General features: G+C 48.0%; 1 protein-coding gene across 1 annotated transcript in view; it reads right to left on the bottom strand.

Moving 5' to 3' along the window:
- Positions 1-4,115: 4,115 nt before the first annotated feature.
- LOC146871312 (FYVE, RhoGEF and PH domain-containing protein 2-like) overlaps positions 4,116-10,889 on the bottom strand; it is a 385,168-nt gene continuing 378,394 nt past the window's right edge. Inside the window, exon 10 of the mRNA XM_085646736.1 lies at positions 4,116-4,199. Coding sequence (XP_085502862.1) covers positions 4,116-4,199 — 84 coding nt within the window. The remainder of the gene's footprint in view (positions 4,200-10,889) is intronic.

The following is a 10,889-nucleotide window of genomic DNA, read 5'->3' as shown; positions in this document are numbered from 1 at the left end:
GAGCAGTGTGCTCTTTGAGCTGGAGAAGAGATGGAATTAGAGCAGTGCGCTCTCTGAGCTGGAGAAGAGGTGGGATGTGAGCAGTGGCCTCTCTGACCTGGAGAAGAGGTGGGATCGGAGCAGTGCGCTCTCTGAGCTGGAGAAGAGGTGGGATGTGAGCAGTGGCCTCTCTGACCTGGAGAAGAGGTGGGATGAGAGCAGTGTGTTCTTTGAGCTGGAGAGGAGGCGGGATGTGAGCAGTGTGCTCTCTGAGCTGGAGAAGAGGTGGGATGTGAGCAGTGTGCTCTCTGACCTGGAGAAGAGGTGGGATGTGAGCAGTGGCCTCTCTGACCTGGAGAGGAGGCGGGATGTGAGCAGTGTGCTCTCTGAGCTGGAGAAGAGGTGGGATGTGAGCAGTGTGCTCTCTGACCTGGAGAAGAGGTGGGATGTGAGCAGTGTGCTCTTTGAGCTGGAGAGGAGGCGGGGTTAGAGCAGTGTGCTTTCTGAGCTGGAGTGGAGGCGGGGTTAGAGCAGTGTGCTCTCTGAGCTGGAGAAGAGGTGGGATCAGAGCAGTGTGCTCTTTGAGCTGGAGAAGAGATGTAATTAGAGCAGTGTACTCTCTGAGCTGGAGAAGAGTTGGGATGTGAGCAGTGTGCTCTCTGAGCTGGAGAAGAGATGGAATTAGAGCAGTGTGCTCTCTGAGCTGGAGAAGAGGTGGGATGTGAGCAGTGTGCTGTCTGAGCTGGAGAAGAGGTGGGATGAGAGCAGTGTGCTCTCTCAGCTGGAGAAGAGTTGGGATGTGAGCAGTGTGCTCTCTGAGCTGGAGAAGAGATGGAATTAGAGCAGTGTGCTCTCTGAGCTGGAGAAGAGGTGGGATGTGAGCAGTGTGCTCTCTGAGCTAGAGAAGAGATGGAATTAGAGCAGTGCGCTCTCTGAGCTGGAGAAGAGGTGGGATGTGAGCAGTGGCCTCTCTGACCTGGAGAAGAGGTGGGATGAGAGCAGTGTGCTCTCTGAGCTGGAGAAGAGATGGAATTAGTGCAGTGCGCTCTCTGAGCTGGAGAAGAGGTGGGATGTGAGCAGTGGCCTCTCTGACCTGGAGAAGAGGTGGGATCGGAGCAGTGCGCTCTCTGAGCTGGAGAAGAGGTGGGATGTGAGCAGTGTGCTCTCTGAGCTGGAGAAGAGGTGGGATGAGAGCAGTGTGCTCTCTGAGCTGGAGAAGAGGTGGAATTAGAGCAGTGTGCTCTCTGAGCTGGGGAAGAGTTGGGATGTGAGCAGTGGCCTCTCTGACCTGGAGAAGAGGTGGGATGTGAACAGTGGCCTCTCTGACCTGGAGAAGAGGTGGGATCGGAGCAGTGCGCTCTCTGAGCTGGAGAAGAGGTGGGATGTGAGCAGTGTGCTCTCTGAGCTGGAGAAGAGGTGGGATGAGAGCAGTGTGCTCTTTGAGCTGGAGAGGAGGCGGGGTTAGAGCAGTGTGCTTTCTGAGCTGGAGTGGAGGCGGGGTTAGAGCAGTGTGCTCTCTGAGATGGAGAAGAGGTGGGATCAGAGCAGTGTGCTCTTTGAGCTGGAGAAGAGATGGAATTAGAGCAGTGCGCTCTCTGAGCTGGAGAAGAGGTGGGATGTGAGCAGTGGCCTCTCTGACCTGGAGAAGAGGTGGGATCGGAGCAGTGCGCTCTCTGAGCTGGAGAAGAGGTGGGATGTGAGCAGTGGCCTCTCTGACCTGGAGAAGAGGTGGGATGAGAGCAGTGTGCTCTTTGAGCTGGAGAGGAGGCGGGATGTGAGCAGTGTGCTCTCTGAGCTGGAGAAGAGGTGGGATGTGAGCAGTGTGCTCTCTGAGCTGGAGAAGAGATGGAATTAGAGCAGTGCGCTCTCTGAGCTGGAGAAGAGGTGGGATGTGAGCAGTGTGCTCTCTGAGCTGGAGAAGAGATGGAATTAGAGCAGTGTGCTCTCTGAGCTGGAGAAGAGATGGAATTAGAGCAGTGCGCTCTCTGAGCTGGAGAAGAGGTGGGATGAGAGCAGTGTGCTCTTTGAGCTGGAGAGGAGGCGGGGTTAGAGCAGTGTGCTTTCTGAGCTGGAGTGGAGGCGGGGTTAGAGCAGTGTGCTTTCTGAGCTGGAGTGGAGGCGGGGTTAGAGCAGTGTGCTCTCTGAGATGGAGAAGAGGTGGGATCAGAGCAGTGTGCTCTTTGAGCTGGAGAAGAGATGGAATTAGAGCAGTGCGCTCTCTGAGCTGGAGAAGAGGTGGGATGTGAGCAGTGGCCTCTCTGACCTGGAGAAGAGGTGGGATCGGAGCAGTGCGCTCTCTGAGCTGGAGAAGAGGTGGGATGTGAGCAGTGGCCTCTCTGACCTGGAGAAGAGGTGGGATGAGAGCAGTGTGCTCTTTGAGCTGGAGAGGAGGCGGGATGTGAGCAGTGTGCTCTCTGAGCTGGAGAAGAGGTGGGATGTGAGCAGTGTGCTCTCTGACCTGGAGAAGAGGTGGGATGAGAGCAGTGTGCTCTCTGAGCTGGAGAAGAGATGGAATTAGAGCAGTGCGCTTTCTGAGCTGGAGAAGAGGTGGGATGTGAGCAGTGTGCTCTTTGAGCTGGAGAGGAGGCGGGGTTAGAGCAGTGTGCTTTCTGAGCTGGAGTGGAGGCGGGGTTAGAGCAGTGTGCTCTCTGAGCTGGAGAAGAGGTGGGATCAGAGCAGTGTGCTCTTTGAGCTGGAGAAGAGATGTAATTAGAGCAGTGTACTCTCTGAGCTGGAGAAGAGTTGGGATGTGAGCAGTGTGCTCTCTGAGCTGGAGAAGAGATGGAATTAGAGCAGTGTGCTCTCTGAGCTGGAGAAGAGGTGGGATGTGAGCAGTGTGCTCTCTGAGCTGGAGAAGAGGTGGGATGAGAGCAGTGTGCTCTCTCAGCTGGAGAAGAGTTGGGATGTGAGCAGTGTGCTCTCTGAGCTGGAGAAGAGATGGAATGAGAGCAGTGTGCTCTCTGAGCTGGAGAAGAGGTGGGATGTGAGCAGTGTGCTCTCTGAGCTAGAGAAGAGATGGAATTAGAGCAGGGCGCTCTCTGAGCTGGAGAAGAGGTGGATTGTGAGCAGTGGCCTCTCTGACCTGGAGAAGAGGTGGGATGAGAGCAGTGTGCTCTCTGAGCTGGAGAAGAGATGGAATTAGAGCAGTGCGCTCTCTGAGCTGGAGAAGAGGTGGGATGTGAGCAGTGGCCTCTCTGACCTGGAGAAGAGGTGGGATCGGAGCAGTGCGCTCTCTGACCTGGAGAAGAGGTGGGATGAGAGCAGTGTGCTCTCTGAGCTGGAGAAGAGTTGGGATGTGAGCAGTGTGCTCTCTGAGCTGGAGAAGAGATTGAATTAGAGCAGTGTGCTCTCTGAGCTGGAGAAGAGGTGGGATGAGAGCAGTGTGCTCTTTGAGCTGGAGAGGAGGCGGGGTTAGAGCAGTGTGCTTTCTGAGCTGGAGTGGAGGCAGGGTTAGAGCAGTGTGCTCTCTGAGATGGAGAAGAGGTGGGATCAGAGCAGTGTGCTCTTTGAGCTGGAGAAGAGATGGAATTAGAGCAGTGCGCTCTCTGAGCTGGAGAAGAGGTGGGATGTGAGCAGTGGCCTCTCTGACCTGGAGAAGAGGTGGGATGTGAGCAGTGGCCTCTCTGACCTGGAGAATAGGTGGGATGTGAGCAGTGGCCTCTCTGACCTGGAGAAGAGGTGGGATGTGAGCAGTGGCCTCTCTGACCTGGAGAAGAGGTGGGATCAGAGCAGTGCGCTCCCAGAGCTGGAGAAGAGGTGGGATCAGAGCAGTGTGTTCACTGACCTGGAGAAGAGATGGGATCGGAGCAGTGTGCTCTTTGACCTGGAGAAGAGGTGGGATCGGAGCAGTGTGCTCTTTGAGCTGGAGAAGAGGTGGGATCGGAGCAGTGTGCTCACTGAGTGGATCAAGTAATGGGCTCAGAGTATTGCTCCCCGAACTGGTGCCTGTGCTGAACTCAGAGAATGGTGCTTTCTGGGTCACTGGCAGTGGTGGGATCAGAGCAGCACGTTCTCTGAGATGGCACTAGTGGAGGTATGTGAGAAGCATGCTCTCTGAGATACAACGGGTGGGTGGGATGAAAGGCTTTGGTGCTAGCAGGGAGATGGCAGTTAGATAGTTAGTTTTGGATTTGATCCTACCTGGCCTGTAACTCCAGAGTGCGCAGCTTCCCTGAGACGAGGAACGCATGGGGAAATTCTGCATCTTTCAACTCTTTCACCTAGGAGAAGAAGGGAGAAACCTTGGAGAACGGAAGCGTGTCAACCAAGAAAGGGAGCCACAAACTTGAAACACATAATGGCCTGCACCAGGGCAGAGCGCTGCAGAGCAGACACCGGCAACACAGTGGCCCAGAGCAGGAAGTATAAAGTGAGTGCAGGAAACGAGTCAGTAAGTATAAGGTGATTTCTGTAGTTTCTGGGGCAGCCAATGGCTGCTGTTTGTTTCTCTGGTAAGTAACAGCTGTTGCCACTGGTCTACCAGAGCCTGTGGTCGGGTATTACAGCAATGCTCATTGGGTGCCCACAGAGCATGATCGAGCGTTAAAGGGTTACTGTACATGTTCGTTCATGTTTGGAACACATTATGACACACAGCAATAACACTCAGTTCAGTTCAGTTCAGTTCAGAAGGCTTTATTCGGAGCTTAAAACAAGTCCATAAAAGCAAGACAAAATACACATCAAATACATCAGACAATACATAGTTAAAATGTAGACAGGTTACATGATTAAGAATATAAATAATTAAAAAAGCATACCAGGCCTTACTTTGATAGCTAATAGGAGGAAGGTTGCAGTAAAAAAGCATACATCGGGATATGGTTTAAAAAGCAGCTTCATGGCGTCTTTCCTGTTCCTTACTCCATATTTTAAAAAGATGGGTTTGAGATAGGCTCGACGGTAATTATCATACAAGTTACATGACAAAAGAAAGTGCATGGTGCTTTGTGCTGATACGTTATCGCATGGGCATGGGCCTACCGGATGTTTTTTAATATATGGGTAAGCCACCAGATGGTGAACTATCCCAAACCTTAATCTGGTGATAACGTACCTGTGGGAGGGTCGAGTGACTAGACTCAGATATAACTGAAAACCCTCATCTTTGCAAAAACTACTGTAAAATACACATGTACTTAAATTACTTCTAGTTCTTTCCCTTTGCACTTGTTTAAAATTCGTAAAAACTAATTTCATCACTTTTTTAGACAGACTGGAGGAGGCGTTACAGTCGTTTTTAAGACTAATACCATAAATCTCGAAGTAACAATTAATGACATATTTAATCCAAGGAATTTTCATATGGCCATCAATGGAGAGACAATCTCGAATAATTGCTCTGCTTAGGGAGGTCTCTTCTTTTAACCATACAGAACGCCACAACATTAAAGGCCTTAATGCCAATAAATCTGAGAGGTGGGAGATACCTAGTTCTCTATGAACCAAATCATTTGTGGCAGATTTAGGTAGACACAACAACCTTTTTAGAAAGAGGTTTTCCTCTACTTGCAGGTTCCCTGTCTTGGTATGCCCCCACACTCCAGCTCCATAAAGGGCCACGGACAAACATCTCATTTGAAAGATCATCAACATATCTTTGATCCGTTTATCTCCAATGTTTGTAGCGAATTTGAACACCCCATGCGAGCTATTCGCCATCCTAGCCTGGACATTGTTAATCTCACTAGTCCAGCTGCCTGATTTAGAAAAGGTGATGCCGAGGTAATTAAAAGATTCCACTGTTGACACCTTGTGACCTTCCAAAAAGTAAGCATGAGGTTTTTTACATACCGCCCCACACTCCATAATGAAGGTTTTAGTCTTGTTGATCAACAGTTTTCTATCGTTGATGAACAGCAAGAACGTGTCCATCAGACGCTGTAGGCCAATAGGGGTCCTAGACAGAATTACAGCGTCGTCCGCATAGAGGAGTACGGGGACGCTGAAATCTTTTATTTTTGGTGCGTCAGCCGCAATCTCCTTTAAAGCTGCGTCCACTTTATTAATAAAAAGAATAAAAAGCAGAGGGGCAAGCACACACCCTTGCCTAATTCCCCGTCTAACCCTAAACTTGGGGGTACACTCCCCGGCCTGACCATAGCGGACACTAGAATTTAATTTTGCATAGAGTCTCGCTAGAAAGTAAACAATTGCCTCTGGGGCCCCCATTTCCAATAGTGTGGTCCATAGGGTACTGTGATCCACCATGTCAAAGGCACTGCTCAAGTCTGCAAAGCAGAGATAGAGCGATCCTTTTTTTGCCTTGGTATATTTGCCTATGATTAAATCTAGGTTGAGGCATTGTTCTAATGTTCCTCTACCCCGCCTGAAGCCGTATTGGGAATCAGCAAGGATATTATTGGACTCGGCCCATTCTTCTAGCCTGACCATGAGTACCCGGCTCATTACTTTCACCGAGGAGTCCAGGAGGGATATTGGGCGGTAATTCTTTGCATCCCCCCTGTCTCCTTTCTTGAAAATCGGTACGATAATGGATTCTTCCCAGGTGTGCGGAACCCCAGAACGTACAGCAGTATTAAAAACTTTTGTGAGCAGCGGGCCCCATAATTCAGGTACTGTTTTGTATACATCAATAGGGACCCCATCAGGTCCCTGGGCCTTCCCACCCTTGCTAGATTTGATACTATCCCACACTTCGGCAATAGTGATGTCCAAGGATATGACAGGCCATCTGTCATCATGGGAATCTTCGAGTCTGGTCGAATCAAAGATCTGGGAGAAATGGGTAACCCAGCTCACTGAACTAACATTAGCTGTTAATTCTGGGATCTTTTCGTCCTTCAAAAAAGGGCTATTTACTGTTGCCCAAAATAGAGAAGAATCCGCTGTAGAGGCTGCTAGATCTAATTTTTCCCAAGCCTCTTGTCTTAGTTCAGTTTTCCTGGACTTGGTAACCATCTGATAAATCCCTCTTAATTCCCTGATGGTTCCGATATCTCTCTTCTTATCTGCCAATGCTATTTTAAGTTTTTTAAGTGCGATAGTACAGGCGTGGTCAAACCATCCCTTGGGCTGGTGTTTCGTACCCTTGTGCGGTGCAGTGAAGTTGCTATTTATAATTAGGTTAAGATTGGTAAAAGTATGCAAGATTTCAGCATTTCCCTCCTCCCGTTCTAATATAGTAACTATTTCTGTGAGACACTTTGACACAATGGCATTGGACTGAATGTCCGCTTTATTGCCTTTCCATCTAATACGAATACCGTTAGGGCGATGGGGCTCGATATTAGTAATGGTGCATGGGGCTGACACAGGTCGTTCCTTCCATAAAATTAACTCGGCAGTGATACAGTTATGGTCGCTAATCATGTTGTCTACGACCACAGGGGTAGAGCACCTTGGAGCAATTCCGGATGATAAACAGATAAAATCAATCACTGTATTGGCGTTCCTTCCCGTATAAGTGGGGACAACTTCGCCTGAGTTATTAGTCTGATTAGCCAATATTTCCATGTCATATGTCGTTAAGATTTTGTTCAAAGAATTACCATATGCGTTGTGGGGGAAATGGGGGACCCCATCCCCCCAACAATCAATAAAGCCTGCACCAGGGCAGAGCGCTGCAGAGCAGACACCGGCAACACAGTGGCCCAGAGCAGGAAGTATAAAGTGAGTGCAGGAAACGAGTCAGTAAGTATAAGGTGATTTCTGTAGTTTCTGGGGCAGCCAATGGCTGCTGTTTGTTTCTCTGGTAAGTAACAGCTGTTGCCACTGGTCTACCAGAGCCTGTGGTCGGGTATTACAGCAATGCTCATTGGGTGCCCACAGAGCATGATCGAGTGTTAAAGGGTTACTGTACATGTTCGTTCATGTTTGGAACACATTATGACACACAGCAATAACACTCATTAAAAGTCATAGTTATATCTGACAACAGCAAAATAAAGAACAATTAAAATCAAGTTTCACTTTCTCCAGTGTCTTGTTTACTGGAGAACTAGACAGCGGTCGAAGAGATGAGGTTCAGTCCAAACTGTTTAGGACAAAAGTTTCAGTGGAGGCACTGAAGATGAAAAGGGCTCCCTGTAAACACGTTAAGGGCCATATCTCGCTAGTGGTTTAAAATAGCTGAACGTTTCTGGTACCAGCATGATTCACAGAACTAGGGTTGCACTTTAGAGTAACTAGCTTTAATCTAGAGTTGGGAAAAGCTACGGGTTAGGGCCACCTGGAACTAGGAGCTATGATATTAATGAAATCGTACATGATTAGAGGAAGAACAGTTGTTTATAGGGTGGTGACCATGACCAACCTCAGCCAATGGAAACACCACAAGACTAGAGGATGAAAAGGAAAAATACCCTGGCTGGTAAGTGAGGCTACACCAGCTTCCCAAAGTAATGTGGGTCAAGGCACAGTGCAGGCTCTCTAACAGGGGCTCTCCTTTGAGGTTCCAGGCACATCCTTTACCCTCAGATGGTGTCATCCACCTCACGCTTGGCCAGCTCAGTTTGAAAATCATTGAGACTCAAGACAGACTCTCTTCCATGAACAGTTCTCCACACAAGTCTTAGTCAGCTGGGCTCTCTACATGTTCTCCATGTCATTGCTACTCATCTCCTCACAGGCTCTCGACCAGTATGTTTTCCAGGTAGGGCACAGTAACAAGGCTTTTCCAATGTCCCATTTTGCATGGGGCTTGTATACACACAGCAAATTTCAATTTCTGATCAGACATCCTTTCCAACTGGTGCTGCAGAACTTCTTCAAACGCCAACCTGGAAGCAACCTACTGGTTCCAGAGGGCCAACTTATCAAGCAAAGTGGGTGCCCCGGCATGAAGCCACGGTTAACCACCCTGGAAGTCCACAAACTGGGGATGGGAGAAAGGAGAGGAGTCACCAGCGGCAGAGACCTGGGGACATAGTCACGGTGGAGTGTGCTTTCATGGGTAACCGCAGAGTCAGCCTAGGCGGCCTTTAGAAGTGCATTATGTTTACAAACTAATAAAGCCAGTCTAAATTATTCCATTGGTCACAAATGGATTCTATGGTAAAAGAGGCCAGGATCTTGAAGCACATGCTGCTAAGATGAATGTGTGCCCAGCAAGTCTTAAGGTTTAATACTGGGGACATAGCTTAGGTGGTTCTTGCACTTGCTGGAGAGATCTGTGTGTAGTATCATAAACTAGCATCATAAAATAGCTCAGAAGTTTGATGTGCCTGCCGCAGAGCACTGCGCATCTCATGTACGTTACTCATGTCCTTTCTATTTAACATATCACCGTGGTCTCTGGGTTTGCTGCACAGATCCAGGTAACAAACTACTATCTGGGAACACGGGTAGGGCCCTATATGCAGCTTCATGGAGCCTGCAAAGCATAAGACTGAATGCCTGCAGGCTTGAACTCAGCTTTCATTATTCCAATAGTGATCATTCTGATGGGTAGCAATAGACACTTTATTGAGTAGTACAAACCAATTCATTCAGTGTGATGCCACACACTGATTCCTCTCCCACAGCAAAAAGCGAGAACAAGGAATCTTACAGAGACACCGAGCTCGCGGATGTCCAAACACTTTCAAATTGCCAATTATTTGTCATCTTGCGACCTGACATGCTGAGTGGTTTGTCTGCCCTGATGGAGCGCATAGGTAGGAGTGTTTGAACTCCCAACAACAGCTGCCAGTGAGGACACCATTCTAACAATGGGAAGTACTCACTGTCCGTCACGTTAGCTATGTGCACCCAGGTGAGGTGCTTGTGAGGATAGTGTTCAGTACCCCCTGCCATGGAGGCTGTTGATCTAACATGAACGAGAGCCTCCGCAAGTACCCAGGTGCAGACACCAGGGGAGTATCTTCGGGGGGGGGGAGGTTTGGGGTAGAAACATGCCACAAGTCCTAAAGAAGTGGGGGTATAACCAAATTAGCCAGGATACAAGTGACATGGGACGTGATATCACATGATATCACGGCGCGTGACATCGCACGTGGCATCACAGGAGGTGACCTCACAGGAAGTGACATCACAAGAAGGGACTTCAGATATTAGCACCTAATACATTTGTTTAGCAGTTTTATCATGTGTACATTTAAGTGCATTATGAGATTTAACAACTTAGATTTTGCATCAGGGTTGTCCCAATGCAAAATTCTGGCCCTCAACTAATACATTCATTCTTTTCAAAACTCTACCACAAAGAAATTGGAAACAAAGAGAAATATGACAGTAGATTTATTCTGCTTAATTGGTTCCAAAGTCTGCATTTTAAAATATCTTATGGTGTTACGGCCCTTGCGGCAAAGATCTTTGTGTTCCCAGTAACTCTCAGGGAATAATAAAAATGGTGAAATAAATCTGGAGGTTAACGCATTTGCTGGAGAGATCTGTGTTTTGTCAAGTCCCAGATTTGAATCAAAGTAGTATAGAAGAAGAATATGTCTCCTGAAAGCACATCATGTAACATGGAGGGGATGGATTTTTATTTTATGTAGATAGGTAAGTGGGTTACTGCTTTTAACATAAGAGTTCTTTTTGTTACTTGTGGTTCATAAATTGTAATCCTTCAAATAAAGCACTGTGATGGACATGTTATTCCTACACATAGTAAACCTCACTGTCTTAGGTAACACATCGTGTACATTGATTTACACACTTACATAATTTATTGTGAATGTATAATGTGTATGTTACATAAAGCGCTCTGACACCCTGCATTCGGATGAGTAGCACTATAAAAGAAATAAAATAGTGGTATCTAAGTTGTTGTTTGTTTAAATACTGTGACAGACCAACACATTTGATTTTCTTATAGTACATGCATATCTCTTAATTACAGTCCCTGAACCAAGTCATAAGCTGCCTCTCTTAAGTACCTGTAAAGTGATAACAAGCTGTGTGCCTCTGTTTCCCTTCTGTTTCGTTTGCATCTAACTGTGAGGCTT

Source organism: Triturus cristatus, chromosome 1_1 (assembly GCF_964204655.1).
Source record: "Triturus cristatus chromosome 1_1, aTriCri1.1, whole genome shotgun sequence".
Lineage (NCBI taxonomy): Eukaryota > Metazoa > Chordata > Amphibia > Caudata > Salamandridae > Triturus > Triturus cristatus.
The sequence above is the reverse complement of the archived record's forward strand: the minus strand, read 5'-3'. Positions and strand labels throughout refer to the sequence as shown.